A 19,382-nucleotide genomic window follows, 5' to 3' on the forward strand; every position below is an offset into this window, starting at 1 on the left:
TAAAAAAGTCCGAAAGAATAAGTAGAAAAACATTTCTTCTTAGTCTGTAGCTAATTGCAAAGAAACATGGCTGCTTAAAGGCATTCAAACTCAGTTTTAAAAAGCTATGCTATTGGTCCACTCACAGGTGCTGATTAAAGGTCCTGCCTTCTCAATTTAGATATCACAGAATATTTTTCCTTAGTGTCTCTATTAAGAGGCTGAGAGTTGGTTCAGCGGTGAGGAGCATTTCTTGATCTTATAGAGGGCCTGGGGTCGAGTCACAGCCGTCTGTAATTCCAGCCCCAGGAGTGGCGTCACCCTCTTCTGGCCTCCGTGGGCACCAGGTGGGCACAGGATGCGCATATGTACGCACTGCCAGAACACTCGAACACATAAAATAATTTTTAAAGCCTTTAAATTTTATGTAAAATAGTGAAAAGTTTTGAAATACATATTTGGATGACTTAGCTACTAAGTTAAGTATTAAAGACAATCAAGGAACTCATCCAGAGCACCTGGATTACTCTTCATACGCATCATCATCACGAAAGCCCATGTCACACCTTTGGAGTTGTGCTTCTCTTACCATTATCATTTAATAACTCTTAATGGAGGGACGGCACGGTGGTTAAGAGTAAATACAGCTTATGCAGAGGGCCCAAGTTCAATTCCCAGCACCCATATTAGGCTGTTTATGTTTGCCTGCTTCACGTGGCGGATCTGACACCTCTAGTCTCCATGAGTGCCCACAGATATAAAGAATTAAAAATAGTGTTTACTTTAAATTTATAAAATCTTTTGGATTTTTGATTGAGTCTAAATACAAATTGTCTGCTGTAGGGAGTAGAGGAAGCACTGAGTGTGTGTTGTCCTGAGTGAGTGTGTGCTGTTGACACGGGCACAGCCATGCCAAGGGCCCCAATGCCTTGGGCCCATGGGAAATTGGCAGAGCTGTCACCAGATGGGCCAGGCTCAGAGGGGTGGCAAAGCTTTCCTCCAGAGTCTTGAGTGCAAGTAAGTGACCAGTCTGTGCAAAACCTAGCAATTGCAGCTTCCTTTTCCCAGATGTTTATAGCCTGAGAGTGATTGCTGCCTACAGAGCCCTTCTACCAAGACTAAGTAACCCCTCCCCCACCCTCTCCCTAATAAACAACTGAGGTTCTGAGTTGCCCACAGCAGCAAGTAATAGAACCCCCACCTGACCCCACCCAGCTTTACTGTGTTTGTCTTTTGTGTCCTTTCTTCATTCCTTCACTGTCCCTAGTCAGGGTTCCAGGACCCAAGACAGGAGGGTCTCAGCATTCTACTGGATTTTGATCTGTTTAGTTGAAGAGAAACAAAAAATATAGGAAGGCAAAGTACTAAATTATTTATAATCAATTATCTATGCAAATGAAAGTTTTGTTATAATGTAATCAAAAGACACAGTTTGAAATGTGGCTGACATGAACTACAGCTCTTATTTTGTAATGACTAGAAGGCAGAATTGTGTATGTTTTATTTGTGCACTCATACCTTTTTTTAAGTTTGGGAACTAGTGCATTACACAGTTTGTGAACTCTGTTGCTCCTCTTCTGCTAATGTTAATACTATCAGGCTTTTCGGTCATGGGGGTTAATGTGGTTTCACCCATGTTTTTAAACCTGTGGATTCTGATCCAATAAGTTATTTATCAAACAGTTATTTGCTAATCATTGTCAGTATGTCAGACTCCATGCTCGACACTCAACGTTCAATGATAAACAGACTGACAGGACCCCTCCTATTCATAGGGCTCAAAAACCAAAGAAAAGACAGGCAAGTGTCGTGAGCACAAGGTTATGCCGTGCTGTAAAATGACAAGAAACGTCTAGAGTTCATAGTGATCAAGAGAAGCTCTTAGGGATGAATAATAATGAGCAAGACAGGAAGAGAGAATGGAAAAGGCATGTGTGAAAGTTCAGAGATGAAAGAGAAGTAGACCAGAGATGCACAGCTTAGGGAAAGTGTGGCAGTGAAGAAAGATGGGAAACAGGTGAGTTAAAAGGGGCAGACATAAGCCACATCCAAATCATGCCATCAGTGGTAGAGTTTAAAACAAACAAAACTTTCTTCTGAAGTTAAGGAGTAGCCAGTGCACAGTGTTGAACAGTCATGTAAAGCATGTCATTCAGAGACAGCCTCCCAGCTGCCGTGTGAAGGGGGATGGCAGGGCCAGGCATAGTCACATACACCTGTCATCCAAGCACTCAGTCAGGCAGAGCTCTGTGAGCTTGGGCCAGGTTGATGTTCATAGTCGGGTCAGCCAGCGCTACATAACAAGATTTTGTCAAAAGAAAAAAGGAAGGAAAGAGAAATAATGGAAGGAAGGAAATGGATTGGAAGAAACAGCTGGATGTAGAAATTGCTGGGAAAAGCAAGATAAGAAATAACGAAAGTGCTTTGAAGGCTAGCAGTGTAGTTCTGTGTCAGCTGTGTGCTTGCATGTGTGAAGTGCACCGCTGGAGTTAACTTTTAAAGGCTCTGGTTTCTTTCTTTTCTGCTTCCTGGTACTCGTGTTCATACAGCTAGAATAACGTCTGAGTACGGGTGACACTCAGTAGAAGATCATCAGGCTACATGGGGATTTAGTTCACCTTAACGTGCATGCCTTCTTCATGATACCTGTGTTATCCTATGTTGTATATAGATAAAAATGTTTGTTTTCTTGCAAACAAGATTATTGTGATGAGCTACTAAGAACATTTCTAAGTCAGAAACTTCCTATTAGAAAATGCCTTTTTTTAAAAAAAACAAGCTAATGATTTAAGGTAGAAATTTTTATTTCAATTCAACCCACCACAGTGTCTGATAATGTTCCTATGTGAAGGTTATATTTAAGGCATTTGCACTGCCTGGGTTTATAGTACTCAATCATGCCATCTAGTGGTAAAAGGCAGGTGATTCAGCATTATTATTCTGGGGGCAGGTTTGTTTTATTTTGTTTCAAGTCAAAAGCTTGATGTAGTAGCCAAGCACAAAATAAAGAATTAATTGTAAAACTTCTAAGATGATTCTTATAAAAACATATAAGGAATAAAAGAAAAACAGCTGTGTTAGGTGACATCATCATTTAGCCCTGGCTGTCCTGTAATTCACTCTGTAGGGCAGGCTGACCTCAAATTTAGAGATTACCTACCTCTGCCTGGAATTAAAGTCCTGGGATTAAAGGTGTGTGCCACCACCAACTGGTTTAAAATGCATCTTTCAGAAGATACTTGAGTAAGTAAAAAGAGCAGCCCAGAAAATGAGAGGAAATATTTCCAAATTATATATCCTGCAGAACTCTAGCATGTAAAGTATGTAGGTAATTCTTGCAACTTGAAATCAGAAAGAAATCCCAACTGAAAAAGATGAGTCAAAGGCTAGAGATGTAGCTCAGTGAAGTACTTGGCCAGCATGCAAAAAGGTCTGGGTTCAATTCCCATTACTGCATAAACCAGGCGTGGGCACATGTCTGTAATGCCAGGTGGAAGCAGAAGGATCAGAAGCTGAGGGTGGGCCAGTGAGATCAGTGGGTAGAGGCCTGACAACCTGAGTTTGATACCCAGATCTCACAACCTAACAGAAATAAAATCAGAATTGTACTCTGACTACCACACACGCACCATGTGTGTCTTCTCTAAATAAATAAATAGGTTTTTTCCTTTGAAAGTTTAAGGTCGCCCTTAGTTACATAATAAATTCAAGTAATACTACAGGAGACTTTCTCTCAAAAAAAAAAAAATCAAAGGTTTGAGTAGCTAGTTCTCCAAATAGAGAACTAAGTAGATCAATATTTAGCAAAACTGTAAGGATGCTCAGCATCATTGGTAAATAAAGAAGTGAATCTTTAAAGTCGGGGCTGGAGAGATGGCTTAGTGTTTAAGAGCACTGGCTGCTCTTCCAAAGCACCTGGGTTCAATTCCCAGCACCACTGGAACAGCTGAGAACTGTTCTAGTAACTCTAGTTCCAAGGTATCTGACATCTCACACCAGTGCACATAAAATAAAGTTAAATAATTAAAAAAAAGAAACTTAAAGTCACAATGAAATACCATCTCATCACTAGACTAGCTTTCATGATGTAAAACACAGCAAGAGGACTCTCGATGGCTCGGAGGTTAAAAGCACTGTGTGCTCTTCAGAAGACCTGGGTTCAGTTTCCAGCACCTACATAATGGCTCACAGACCATCTGTAACCCCATTCTGAGGATCTCTGACATTCTCTTCCGACCACCAGGAACAATGTACCCATGTGATATACAGACGTGCATTCAGGCAAATACTCACACACACAACAAATAAAGCTCAACAATAACACCCAGAAAACAACCCAAAGCAGAACACACACACACAGAATATGTGGTGGCAAGGATATGAAGAATCTTCATGTGTTGCTGGTCGATAAGGTACAGCACTATGGAAAACAGAGTGGCCATATGGCCAAAGGCTGTTCTTCTCCTGTGTGTATTCCCAGAGAACTAGAAGCAGATGCCAGAGCTAAAATAAAGGCAGAAGTGAAATTCCAAAACAGAACATTTTGATTTGAAAGTTATAAAAAACAATATTGTTCTAAAATACGTACACACGTGCTGAAATGACCTCTAGAGTGTCTAGGAAACAAAGGAAAGGTTGGCAGTTTTGTTGAGACAAAGAAATATACTTAAGCAATTATGAAAGAAAAGCAATTGTGAAAGAAAGCGCGTTGGCACTTTGTGTGTTTGAGAGAGCTAGCAAGCTCTGATTGGAGAGCAGTTACTATGCAGAGCTAACGCCACGCCAGTTCTGTGAGCTGATGAGAAGAAAAAAATATAGACTAAAGATAAGGCTGCTGTTTTGATAGGTTAGAATGGCAGGAAAGTTCTTGGAACAGTTGTTGAGATCTGAGTGTTTTTCCCTTTGACCTCTCTGCCTTAGATGCGCGTGACAGGAACGTTTTCTATGTAGATAATCAAACACAAGTGCATAAATGATAATGTTTTCTCTCAGATTGCTCTGTGGCCAAATATACTAAATCAATTCTACCAATAATGGAAAAGATTCCTGTTTATTGTAATGTGTCTGTTCCAAGCTCTGTGCCTGAATTCTTTCAAATAGACCATATAACATTCCTACACCTGATTGTCATGAAGTGTCTACAGAAGCAAATAGGCAAACCCAGATGTTTTTGCCTCCAAAATGTTCTCTTTTTTTTCTAAGCTTTAGCAGTATTAGATTTTCCTTTGTTGGTTGCTCTTCATTAAAAATTCAGCACTTCCCTAGTAACCGCTCACTGTTCGAATGTTCTTATGTAATAGTCTGTGTCTTTTGTCAGTTTATTAATAGATTTTTAAAATGAACGTTTCTACTTTCTTAAAGACAGAGCAATTATGTGCCAAAGCGCTATCATAATTTTTGGCTTCTCTATATTCCTCTCTTTCAGGCTCTTGATGGAAATGTGTATGACCACCTCAAGGATTATTTAATAGCCTTCAGCCGGACTGAGCTAGAAACTTGCCAAGCTATACAAAATACATTCCAGTTTTTGCTAGAGAACTCCAGCAAGGTAATGTGTCTTTAAGGCAGTGGTGGCACTGTCATTTTAGAATCTAAAGTTCTTTCGTACATTCAAAGTGAAAATACCAGTAATAGTGGAGACAGGTTTGAAAGGGCGTTTTTCTAGGGGGAAAAAAAGTCTTCTTAACAAAGTGGGAGAATGTTCTAATCACCTCTGGAGAGTTGAATGAAAGGTGGGGGTGTGATAGAGCAGGCTAGCTCAGACATCAGTCTATTGTCTTATGCCTTACCTTTGAGAAGAATCAGTGAAAAATGATCTGCTGACATGAACTTCGAATCCATTGAACTCAGTCATTTAAGAGAACAAGGTCTTGTATCAATGCAAAGAGTAAGGAAGGTGTGAACAGGGAATGTATCATTTAGTGATTGATTTAAAAATAAATTCCATAATACCTTGGAGTTTGTTTTTAACAAATTAAATACAGTTTCTTTATGCTCTCATTCTTTGGTAATGACATTTTTATTTAAAATGTTGTTCTATTAACTTTGCTAACATGCCACACTGAATATACAAAGAAAATAAATATGATTGTTTTTCCTCAGAAACAGATAAATTATGGTTGGTTTTTTTTTTTTGTGGGTACAGTGAGTTTTATTGATGGTACTCAAGAGGGCTCCCTGGGTCCCTCCCACTATTCTGGGTTCTGGGATGGAAACTGTGAGGAAGATGCTCTGTGTCAGGGGCTGAGTTGGGACAGGGGCTCCTCAGCAGCGGAGGGCCTCTCTCTTGCTTGTGTGCCCTTGCTGGGGCGGGTGGTCCAGGGCTTCTTACTCCTTGGAGGCCATGCAGGCCATGAGGTCCACCACCCTGCTGCTGTAGCCGAATTCATTGTCATACCAGGAAATGAACTTGACAAAGTTGTCATTGAGGGCACCGCCAGCCCCAGCATCAAAGGTGGAAGAGTGGGAGTCACCATTGAAGTCACCTGGTCCTCAGTGTAGCCCAGGGTGCCCTTTAGTGGACCCTTGGATGGCTGCTTCACCACCTTCTTGATGTCATCATACTTGGCAGGTTTCTCAGCATGTCAGATACAGGGCAGAAACTTTGGGGGTAGGAACGCGGAAGGCCATGCCAGTGAGCTTCCCGTTCAACTCTGGGATGACCTTGCCCACAGCCTTGGCAGCACCAGTGGATGCAGGGATGATGTTCTGGGCAGCCCCATGGCCATCAGACCACAGCTTTCCAGAGGGGTCATCCACAGTCTTCTGGGTAGCAGTGATGGCATGGACTGTGGTCATGAGTCCTTTCATGATGCCAGAGTTGTCATGGATGACCTTGGCCAGGGGGACTAAGCAGTTGGTGGTGCAGGAAGCATCGCTGACAATCTTGAGTGAGTTGTCAGACTTCTCATGGTTCACACCCATCACAGACATGGGGACATTGGTAGGAAGGGGCAGAGAGGATAACCCTTTTGGCCCCACCCTTCAAATGGGCCCAGGCCTTCTCTATGCTGGTGAAGACACCAGTAGACTCCACAATATGCTCAGCACTGGCATCTCCCCATTTGATGTTGGCGGGATCTCACTCCTGGAAGATGGTGATGGATGCTGTTGATGACAGGCTTCCCGTTCTCAGCCTTGACTATGCCGTTGAACTCGCCATGGGTAGAGTCATACTGGAACATGTAGACCATGTAGTTGAAGTCAATGAAGGCATCATTGATGGCCATAATCTCCACTTTACCAGATAAGCAGGCAGCCCTGGTAACCAGGCATCCAATACAGCCAAATCCATTCACTCCAACCTTCATCATCGTGTCTAAGGGCCGAGGCTGGCACTGCGGGAAAAGATGTGGCTGTCTCTGGAACAGGGAGGAGCAGAGAGCCAATTATGTTTCTTTTTAACAGTAGTGAATCTTTCCTTTAGAAGATAAACTGTTCCTGTAATATTTCTTTCTGAAAAAATGCATTATAAGTATTTCCTAACTATATGCATTTTAAAATGTATACATTCTATCTAGATCTCCTACTTTTTAAAGATCTAGCTCAATTCGTTTTGATTTTGTTGTTTTGTTTTATTTTATCAAAGAAAATGGGAACTGGCTAATGTCTTTTGAAACTGTTTAGGAATCAGGGTAGTCCATCTTCACAAGACAGGAATGAGAAAGGTACACAGATTCTTTATCCTAAACACCTCCTAATGCAAATATTCTTGTTTCAGTGTACCTGAACTCCCAATTCTGTGTGTAGAAAAGCATTACAAGGGATCTGGAGAAAAGACTAAGCAGTTAGGAGCAGTTGTTGCTCTTGCAAAGAGTCCAGGTTCATATCCAGCACCGATGTGGTGGCTCACTCATAACCAACTGTAACTCCAGGTCCAAGGAATCTGACATCCTCTTCTAATCTCCATGGGCACCAGGCATGTAAATGGTGCACATAGTACATACACACAGGTAAACACTCATCCACATAACAACAAATAAATTAATCTTTAAAAAGTTAAAGAAAAAAAATATTTAAGATCTGAGTTATATTTGATATCAAATATAAACATTACTAGAGTGATACTTCTAACATCTTATCCTATATCTATCCTTACCCAGAACCCAATAAAAAATATAAAAACATTGATGTGTAGAAAGAATGGTGGATTAATGGATGAATATGTTTTTGAAAGAAAAGAAGCAAAATGGTAATTGTATACAGGTGGTCATTTTGAAAATCTTTAGTATATTGGTTTGTTCATTCAACAATTTTTGGGACAGAGTCTCAAAACGTAGCTCAGACTGGTCTGCAACTAACTGTGTAGACCAGGCTGGCCTTGAACTCAGAGATCCACCTGCTTCTGCCTCCAAAGTGCTGGGAAGAGGGGTGTAATCTACTACACCAGCCAGTTCTTTTTATTTTAATATATTTGTTTGAAATCATAAGAGGATATTGGAGGAAAATTGTCTAAAAGTTTGTTGGTTTTGTTCTTTCTACATAGTGATGGTTTTTGTTTGTTTGTTCGTTTGTTTTTGGTTTGGTTTGGATTGGTGTTTTTGACAGAGGGTTTCTCTGTGTAACCTTGGATGTCTTGGACTTGCTTTGTAAACTAGGCTGGCCTCAAACTCACAATGATCCGCCACCTCCCCAGTGCTGGGATTACAGGCATGTGCCACCATGCCCTGCTTCATAGTGATGGTTTTTGACTACTGGAAAAAACTATGTGTAGTGGCCAATTTAGGTTTTCTGAAATTTTTTCCTCATTTTTAATGGCATAGTACGTTTTGGCAGCTTTCATTTTCCTCCATAGTTGTCTACTTACCAGGTGTGGTGGCACACTTCTTTTTGGAGCTTGTCTGTCTCTGCAGCCATCTTTCTTGTTATTTCTGTGTTTACACTTTATTTTTTGATGACACATACCAGTCAGTTTTATTAATTTTGCCACAAATGTGTTTCTGTTCTGTTTCCTCAATCACTATCTTATCTAAAGTATTTCTATATTCTTTATTTTGTGTTCTTGCTATTTCTTGAAAAGCTTATTTTTCTTGTTTTCAATTAACTAAACACACACACAAACCCTACTTCCACTACAGTCTGTGGTATAAAGGGCTTTTATTCTTATTTCTACATCTTCCCCTCATTAGTTTGTGAATTATTTGGAAATGAATTTTACATTTAGTGGGACTGTGACAGGATGATGTTTTTCATTTCCAGCTTTTGTAGAAACTGTAATCTATTTTTATTCTAATTTTGTCAGGTTATCCTTTGGCAGAATTCTTTGAAATTTCCTTTTCCAAGAAAATTTTAAGTTAGAATTATTTCTAACTTATAAAACATGTATACATGAAAGCTGTTGTACATGTATTTGCTTTTGTTTAGGCATGTAGTGATTCTTACATCATGGACTCCATTTTTGCTACATGGAAAGGAAAGTAGATTAAGCCTGAGAGTAGCTCTCTCTCCTCCTCTCTGTCACACACTGCTTCCATCACTGTAGTGCTATTCTGCTGTGATAGTTTATCTCTTTATCCTGTATTATTTTTATTGAAAATGAATTAAGAATTCATGAGCTACTTTGGCTACAAAGAGATAAGCTTTTATTTTCTGCCTTCCCTCAGGAGTCTCTCTCTCCCCGGTGGTGAAGTGTAAATGAGATGCTCTTGAGTCAAGACTGAAGTGGTAGGAGAAAGAGTTGGCTCTGAACGATGTAGCTTGGGGATGCGCCCTGCTGTGAGAAGGGCTCACACCTAGGAGTGTCATGCTTTCCTGTTACAAAGAGCTCTTTATGCTGCTCTGGTCACGGTTCAGAAAGCAACCCAGAGATTGCTAACTGAATGGAAAGTTTGGAAACGTGGACTTTTTTATTCTGCACTGTTATTATTTTGTTTGGGTAAAAATCTGCTTTTCCTCCTTGCTCACAACATAACATAGTCCCAAAGATGTTGTAAGGGTAATTCATGCAGACATTACATTCTATAAATTTTAAAGTGCTCTCTACAGCTTTCATCCCCTAAATGGAAACAGCTAGCACTAGGAGCATCTATTAAATTTTAATTATTTATGAAACTTGCTCTTCTCCTTAATATTTTATGAAATGCTTTGTATATGTAACTGAAGCAGATGTTGCCACAGCTATTTTTTTTTTCTAGAATAGTAGCTCCAAAAGCAGCTCTGTATAGTGTGTTTCTGTGTGCTTACTTTCTGACTGCAAAGGATACCTCTTCTACCAATTAGTAATGTAGCTCTTTTTAAAAAATTATTTTCTTTTTTTATTTATTTTACGTCCCAAGGGTGCTCCCTCTCTCATCTTCTCCCATTCCCCTGTCCCCCTTCTCTCCTCTCCCTTCTTCCTTTCTCCCCAGAAAAGGAGCACTCCCCTCCCCCATATCAAGTTTCCCCAGCACATTAAGTCACATCAGGACTGAGCATATCTTCATCCCCTGAGGCCAGGCAAGGTAGCCCTGCCGGGGGAAGTGATCCAAAAGCAGGCAACAGAGTCCGCGTTAGAAACACCCCCACCCCCACAAGGACAAAATATACCAGGGCACGGGGGTCCTCTATGAGACTGTTTCTCCAACCAAGGACCATGTATAGCTATAACCTAGAACCCCTGCTCAGATGTAGCCCATGGTAGCTCAGTATCCAAGTGGGTTTCCCTAATAAGGGAACAGGAACTATTTCTGACGTGAACTCAATGACTGGCTCCTCTATCTCCCCCTCCTCCCCTGAGGGAGGAACAGCCTTGCTAGGTCACACAGGAGGACATGGCAGCCAGTCCTAAAGATACCTAGGATCAGATGGAAGGGGAGAAGGACCTCCCCTAGCAGTGGACTTGGAAAGGGGCAGGGAGGAGATGAGGGAGGGAATGAGGGAAGGGGCTATGGCTAGGATACAAAGTAAATAACCTGTGATTAATATAAAAATTAATAAAAAAGAAACACCCCTACCACAACCTCCACGGCCAGGCACCCAGTATGAAAACCAAGCAGCCCTTGTGTGCAGGGGCCTAGGTCCAGACCATGCCTGCTCCTTAGTTGATGTCTCCGTCTCTGAAGGTCGCCGTGGGTCTGGCTTAGTTGTCTCTGTTGGTCTTCTTGTTACGTTCCTGTCCCCTCCAGGTCCTTCCATCTTTTCCCTAACACTTCCACAGGACCCTTGGAGCTCCACCCAATGCTTGGCTGGAAGTCCCAGCATTTGTCCAATCTGCTGCTAACTGGAGCCTCCCAGACAACGGTCAAGTTAGGCTCCTGCCTGAAAGCATAGCAGAGCATCATTAATAGTGTCAGGGGCTGGCTCGCTACCATGGGGTGGGTCTCAGGTTGGGCAAATTATTGGTTAGAGAACAAACAATTCATAACAACAATTTTATCCTATATTTCTTTGGAAAATTGTTTATTATTATAATGTATAATACCTTGAAAACTAACCAGAGAAGTGAATTTAATAAAAAATAAAGGACAAAATTATGATCATTTCAGTGGATATGAAAGCTGGCTGTGATGGCACACGTCTTTTATCCCAGTCCTGAAGAATCAGAGGCAGATGGATTTCTATGCGATTGAGGCCAGCCTCGATAATCAGAGCAACATAACACAGAGACCCTTTCTCAGAACAAACAAACAGAAACAAAGGATATGAAAGTGGCATTTAACAAATTTTGAAACTTTTTATTCAAAACAAAAACTCAGCAAACTAGAAATAAAAGGGAATTTGCAGAATACAGTAGCATTTTGGAAAAGCCCAACAGCTAATACCTTGCTCATTGGTGAATTGCTACCTACGTGTTTGCCTAGATCAAAAGCAGCTCTCATGGACGCACTGAACTGCTGTCCTCAGAGTCATAACTTAAACAGTTAGGTTAGAAAAGAAGAATCAAAATTACAAAAGTACTGTCGGTTGGAAATGGCGTGATTCTTTATATACCCATAAAACTAATATAAAAATTACTAAAAAACAAAATCCAGGTAAAAAAGCATTCAGCAAAGTTACTCTAAACTCTTACCAATTAATGATAGAAAATAAACTTCAGTCAACTCCAACTACAGTACTATCCAAAGAAAACACTACCTGGGAATAAATTCAACTGAAGAATTGCATATTGAAAATTTTAAAATATTGTGAAGGAGGATCTGAATAAATAGAAATAATAAGCATTCATAGGTTGGGGGTTTCACATTACTGACTTTATAGTGTCGCCCAAAGTGACCCACAGATTTAATATAATCCCTATCAAAACTCCAGTAGCCATTTCTATTTATAGAAGTGAAGAGGGCAAGCCTCAAGTTTATATGGAATTATGAAAAACCCTCAGTAGCTAAATATTGAAGAGGAAAAGCAAAATCGAAGAACTCACAGCTCCAGTCTATAAAGCCTACTATAAAGTCACAGAATAAGAGAGACATGGGTGACTACTGATATAAAAGTGTGAGTCTTGAAATAAACCTGTGCTTGCATGGACAGCTGATTTTAACAGAGGTGCTCTGACCATTCAGTGTATCTTCACACACTGAGACAGTTGTGTGCAAAAGAGAGGAGTTGCACTTGTGCACAGCTTTTAATGATCTCTAATATCCAGCAAATAAAAGATGAGTAAAGAGAGAGCAGTGTGGCCTAGCAGAACTCAGGTTACGTTCAGTTGCATACTGCTCACTCCTAGCCTTTCTTTTCTCAAGGTATGCCATTCGGTAATTTGGTTTTCAGATTTAAGGGGCCTATGAACTATACGCATAGAGTGAAAATAAATCTTTTTTTTTTTTTTTTCAAGACAGGGTTTCTCTGTATAACAGTACTACTTGTCGTGAACTCTCTTTGTAGACCAGGCTGGCCTTGAACTCATAGAGATCCGCCTGCCCCTGCCTCTTGAGTGCTGGGATTAAAGCTATCTGCCACCACACCTAGCTGGAAAATAAATCTTTTTTTAAAACAAGAATATGAGCTGGAAGAAACCAAAAGAAACTGTGTGCTTCCAGCTTAGCTCCTCCCTTCTCTCCCCTCTCTGCTACCCCAGCCATAGATTTTATATAGTAGCTATCATCTTACCATCTTAAAATATTGCGTTTTATTTTTCTGGTTTCCTAGTCTGGAATAGTATCTAAGCTAATATTTTCCAAATTTAGATTCTTGAGAAAATGAGACACATAAGTAAGAACTCAATTAAACTAAAAGTAAGATTGTAGCATTTTTGTTTCCTTTAGACCACATAGTATTGGAAGATTTCTTATATGTTTAGAAAACAACAGGGAGGCTAGAGAGCTGACTCAGTGCTTAGGAGCAAGCAGTGATCGTTAGGAAGAAGTGAGCTGGATTCCCAGCACCTGTAGCAGGCTGCCTTTAACTCCAGTTCTAGGGTGTCTGACGTCTTCTAGCCTCCGTGGGCATCTGCATTCCCAGGTACACAAGCCCGTACACAGACGTGTACATATACACACATAATTAAAAGTAAAATAAATTGTTTGTTTGTTTTAAAGAAAAGAACCCAAACACGGTGAAACGATCACTTTAATTCCAGCACTTGGAAGACCGAGGCAGGTGAATCTCTGTGGGTTCAAGGTCGGCTTGCTCAACATAGTGCCTTGCAGGCCAGCAGAGCTCCATTGTAAGACTCTGTATCAAAAATAAGTAAATAAGAGAGTGGCTGAGTAAACCTCACGCTGTAAACGTTTTAAGCTTCACCATCATTTGGTGTGGTGTATGTGGGTGTGCACTGACGGCGCAAGGCAGCCGCAGCGCGCTTGCAGAGCCAGGGGACGGCTTTGTGGTGGTGTTCTCTCCTTGAATTCAGGCCGCGGGGCTTGGGCAGCAAGTGGCCTTTACTTGATATGCCGTCTGGCTAGCCCGTGAATTGTAAACTTTAGAATAAGTTACTGGACAGTTTAACCTTACTTAAGACTTACAGTTTCCTGTTTTGTCTTCAGGTGGTACGGGACTATAACCTTCAGTTATTTCTACAAGAGAATGCTGTATTTCACAAGCCTCAGCCCTTCCAGTTCCAGCCTTGTGACAGTGATACTGTAAGGGAATCTACATCTTCATTTCACTTGTTGTTTGTGCTTGAATAAGCAGCAGAAGCTGAGTGTGTCTCATTAATCTTGTAACAACTGTGAAGGCACAGAGAAGCCACACCAGTTTTCTTAGTATGGCTAGCATGCCCGGTGTCTTTGTGCTAAGAACTCTCTACTTTGTAAGTTGAGTTAAAGAAGTTACAGAAAAATTTGAAAACAACCAGAGAAGCAAAAGTATTCAGTGGATTTTTTTTTTTTCAAGTATAAATTATATTCTCTGGCCATGAAATTCTTCATACTATATCCTTTAACCAGTGGCTAAACTTTAACCAGAATACGATTGATAAGTGGAATGATAAATGTGTGTGCACTATTTTGGTTGGCTTTATATAAATTAAAGGGATGATTCTCTTCATATTCTGAATTGTTAAAAGTATCAATGTTAAGCTTCAGTGGGAAGCTGTAAGGTAGCAGCAGACACTGGTCAGAAGTATTCAGGTTTGAGAAATGTTTACAATTATTTGAATTTTTAAAAATGCCAGTTTGACAATAAAAATACAAAATTTAATAGTACAAAATAATAGGAAATGCATGATCATATCTTGTATATTCACTTAAAGCAGACTAGATAAGACAGAAGGCAAAGACATATTTTATAAGTCTTTAAATAAAAAGTCAATACCAGAGAAGCCTATAATACAGTTCAAGAGTTTAATAGATATGTTTGACTCCTTTTTTTTTTTCTTTTTCTCTAAAATAAGGTCTTAGCTTGTAGCATTGGCTGTCCTCAAATTCACAGAAACCGTCTTTGTCTCTGCCTTTTAGGTTCTGGGATTACAGTGTGAGCCACCATACCCAGTTTTGGTTTGGTTTGATTTGGTTTGGTTTGGTTGGTTTTTTATCCCTTACATTCTAATTGCCTTGTGTTGGAGGCTAAATGGAGTAAATCCTTGTTTTTCCTACATAATAGTCTTTTTTCTTTATAATAATGCCTCTCCTTTTAAATTTTTATTTTTTATTTTTATATTATTATTATTATTGTCAGTGTTAGGGATAAAATCTAGGGCCATGTACATGCTAGGCAGGTGCTCTGAGGCTGAGCTACCGGCCAGTTTTTCCGCCCTTTAAAAGCACTCAGCTTCTGCCTAGTGACCCAGTGACATATTTTAGAGTTTGACTTCTTTGAAGCTGCATAAGCAGAACATTAGAAGATACGGGATATGATTCTGTGTGGTGGCTCGTTCCTGTAATTCCAGCAGTTGAGAGACTGAGGCAGGAGAATTGCCTTGAATTTAAGGCTACAAAATGAGATGTTGCTTTTCAAAGAAAAAGAAGATCAAGAGTATGAATAAGTTTGTCAGGTTTCACAAACTTAAAATCCTGACCAATTTAAGATATTTTTGCTTTGCCCATTTGCCACCAAAAAATTAGAATAATAGTGTCTCTTACCTTACTTTTCCGAAGCTCAACTATAACCCTTAGACCTCTTTTTGTTTCTAGGCTCTGTGCTAATGTTCTTAGCTGTTATGTCCCTGCTTGCCTTAAAATTCTAACTCTCTGCTGTTTTCTGTCCTTGCGCAATCTTTACTGGGCAGAGTTTAAAAGCCGCCCAACTGGTGGATATAGAGCTCTCCCCTGTCAGTGCTCTGAGAATGACGATAGCTGAGGTATATGGGGTATGGGCAAGGGGGGAGGGTGGCCTGTGTGGGCTTGCATGTCATTGAAGGGTGGGGCCTGATGTTGGAATACAAGTCATATATATGTCTAAGGGGCCCTTTAATGAATCACCCATGGCTTTCAGTTTTTAACTTACCATTTAGAAAGTTTTCTTTACCAAGAAAGTGAGGTGCTCATTCTTCATCTTACCTGGAGCACCTTAGCTTTCCTCAGTACAGGGGCATTGAGCCCACCCTTCCTTTATTAAAAGTAAGCTGGAACCTAAGAAGCAAAAAAAACTTGACTAGAGTCCTGTTATGAGTGAGTGCTGCATAGCCATTGTGATAACAGTGTTAATATGTTCTTTCTACTATACATTTTGTCTTCTGAAAAGGAATATTCAATGCTTGTGGAACATTTTTTATAGTAGAAGATAAATATGATTTTACAAAAAAATCATTCCAGATTACCTCTGAAATACTTTGTGTGTAAAAATTTTAAGATTTATTTATTATGTGTAATTGCTCTGCCTGCATGTATACCTGCACACCAGAAGAGGGCATCAGATCTCATTATAGATGGCTATGAGTCACCTTGTTGTTGCTGGGAATTGAACTCAGGACCTTTGAAAGAGCAGCCAGTGCGCCTAACCTCTGAGCCATCTCTCCAGCCCTTCGTGTATAATTTTTATGTGTATATGTTTTTACCTCCATGTGTGTATGTGCACTTTGTGTGTGCCAGCATAGAAGCCAGAAGAAGGTGCTGAAACCCCTGGGTCTAGAATTATAGATGACTGTGAGCTGCCATGTACTGGGAATTGAACCCAGGTCCTCTGTAAAAGCAGACAATACTCCTAACCATTGATCTATCTCTTCAGCCCTTGTGTGTAATTTTCTTTTACTCAGAAAGAATAACCCCTGCCCCTGTATTTTTTCCTCTCCATATTGTCTAGTGTTCTTCATGAGGATGAAACCACTGTTAAACTGCTTTTAGCATAAACCTCCTGTAGAGTGAAGAGTCTCAAATTGGGCTGTTAACTCACTCATCCTATGAGGTGAACTTCAGCTGTGCAGGAAGGACTAATAAACTCTGCCCTGAGTCTATATTTCTAAAAACATTCTTGTTCTCATCTTGTTTTGAAGCATATGCCATTTCAGTAAACACTGAATCCCTACTGTATATACAAGTCATTCAGCTATATGCTACAGACCATGGGCTAGATGAGCTCATTAATAGTGTTCACAGAAAAAGAATAAAGAATAAGAGAAAAAGAATAAGGCTTTAACTGCATATGGTGGCATTTTCTTGGTGTCCAGTAACTGATATAACCAATAAACCATGATGTGGTATAAGTTTTTTAACAAGTTTGTTGAGGCATACTTATGATATAATTTACTCAGTCTAAGTATACTCAATTTTTGTGTGTTTGCAAAATTATTTAAGCATCACCATAAGTAAATTCTATAACGTTTCGTGACATGAGAAGACTCCTCATCTTTATTCCCATCCCCTGTGACAGTCAACTGGTACTTTCTGTCTCTGTAATTTACCTTTTCTAGGTATTTTACTAAATTAAATCATGCAGTGTGTGTAGTCTGTTGTGTCTTGTTTCTTTCATTTAACATGTCTTTTAGATTTATCCATGTTATTGAATGTACCTGTAATTTTATTTCTGATGAATAATGTACTGTATGAATATGACACATTTTGTTTATCATTTGGAGGGCATGTAGGTTGTTTTTCTTGACTCTCATCATGCTGAGAGGATAGTTAAGTCAGTAGAGTGCTTGTCTTGCAAACATGATGGTCTGAGTTCAATATCTAGAACCCACATCTTGAACTCACATCTTAAAACAAATCAAGCTGGGTGGCATGCTTAACAACACCCAGCCAAATGGTCAGCCCTGAAAACATACATATAACATACAGACTTAGCAGGTAATATTTAGAAATATGTATATACAGTACATATGCACGTAATAACAATTAACGAAAGAAGAGAGGATGAATTTGACTGAGAATGGGTATATGAGGTCTGAAGGAAGGAAAGGGAAAGGAAAATTTGTTATAATTTGGAAAACATACCAGTGTGGTGGCGGTGGAGACAGGTGAATTGCTTCAGCTTGCTGGCCCATCAGCCTGTCCTGCTTGCTGAGCTCCAAGCTAGTAAGAGCACCTAAGGAATGATGCTCAAGGTTGTCCTTGGGCCCACACAAACACAGTGGGAGGGGGAGATAATGCCACCATCATCGTTTCTTTATATTAATATGTCTTCATTTCTTTAGGGTTATTGTCTGTTTTTGTTTGTAGTTTATTTCACAGAGCTGGAGGTCAAGCCAAAGGCTTGAAGAATACCAGGCAAGCACTCTGCTGATGAACTGCATACTAGCCCATCTCTGATTTTAACCATCCTGGGATTATGGCAGTTAGGGTTTGTGTTTACTTGATGACTAGTTATTGAGTGTTTTTTATGAGCTTACTAGACCTTTATACTTTGGTAAAATATGTATTTCAATCTTGTAACTGTTTTTAAATTCTTATGTTGTACTTACATTTTTTCTTCTTGTTATAGAGTCTTTGTTTTAGGAAATCTTTTTAAAATGTTTATTAATATAGAAGTCAAAGGTCAAGTTATGAGAGTTAATTGTCTTCTTCTATGTGGGTCTCAGGCATCAAACCCAGATCATCAGGCTTGATGGCAAGTGCCCTTCCCCACTAAGCCAACTCACAGGCCCTTGTTATGGATTAAATCTTGATGATAAACTAAAATTTACTCCACAGAGATTGAGGAACAGCATAGCTGGAATTGAAAAATAATAAAAACTAAGGGATGACATTCTTTGAACATAACTCCATGCTGGACATTTTTTCTAATTGTATAGCTTATTGTTAACTCATTTAATCTTTATGAGAACTCTATTTTAGATGCAATTTTGAATCCTTGCTTTAAAGATAAGGAAGTTTGTTCAAAGTCACTCAGTTAGCAAGTGCTGGAGCTGACAGAGTTTGAAAAAGGAGTGAGTCATCTAGTCCTAAGATAGCAAGTAGCCCTGTGGCGATAGACCGACATTGAGAAATACCACTTTACAACCAGGGGTTATGTGGGTTTTTAATATATAATGATAGGTGGAGAACTGGAGAATTTATTCAGATATTGCAGAAATATAAGATCCATTGCAGAGGCAGGATACTATTTATTGTTAATTTTATAATTTGAATTAAGAATTTTGAGCTACTAATATTTAATCTAGGTTCAGGTGAGATATATTTAGAATTATTTGGATACCAGCTTTACCGCTATGATAAAATAGAACTCTTCTGAATAATTCCATATACTATTGTAAAATTTAGAAACAAAAACAAAATATTTTTTCTGGTAAGATAGCATATGAGGAGAATCTCAGCATTTGGGAGTTTGAGTAGGATTGTGAGTTTGAATCCGACCTTAGCTACCTAGAGAAACTCTGTATCAAAATGAAAAACAAAGAAATTTTTGAGTTGCTGGAAAGATAGCACAGCAATTAAGAAAACTTGCTCTTCTTGCAAAGGACCCATACTCAGTTCCCAGGACCCACACAGCGTACAGTCTGGGATTCCGTTCTACAGGAGCCAATTCTCCGCTGGCCTCTGGGCACCAGGCGCACACGTGGCGCACAGACAGAACACCCTCACACCGAAAATAAGATTCTTTTTTTAAGAGAATCTTTATATATATATATATATATATATATATATATATATATATATATATATATATATATA

The 19,382-nt window shown here is 39.6% G+C and overlaps 1 protein-coding gene and 1 pseudogene across 2 annotated transcripts in view; one reads left to right on the forward strand and one right to left on the reverse strand.

Moving 5' to 3' along the window:
- Window positions 1–19,382, forward strand: part of Fchsd2 (FCH and double SH3 domains 2) — a 164,668-nt gene that overhangs the window by 112,639 nt on the left and 32,647 nt on the right. The window contains exons 9-11 of one of the 2 annotated variants that reach the window (XM_055623198.1): window positions 5,405–5,527; window positions 13,878–13,973; window positions 15,560–15,631. In XM_055623198.1, the coding sequence (XP_055479173.1) occupies window positions 5,405–5,527; window positions 13,878–13,973; window positions 15,560–15,631 (291 nt within the window). The remainder of the gene's footprint in view (window positions 1–5,404; window positions 5,528–13,877; window positions 13,974–15,559; window positions 15,632–19,382) is intronic. The other variant, XM_055623199.1, reaches the window with a different exon arrangement.
- Window positions 6,307–7,304, reverse strand: LOC129688381 (glyceraldehyde-3-phosphate dehydrogenase-like; annotated as a pseudogene).

Source organism: Psammomys obesus, unplaced genomic scaffold (genome assembly GCF_907164565.1).
Source record: "Psammomys obesus unplaced genomic scaffold, mPsaObe1.curated_primary_1811, whole genome shotgun sequence".
NCBI classification, from domain to species: domain Eukaryota; kingdom Metazoa; phylum Chordata; class Mammalia; order Rodentia; family Muridae; genus Psammomys; species Psammomys obesus.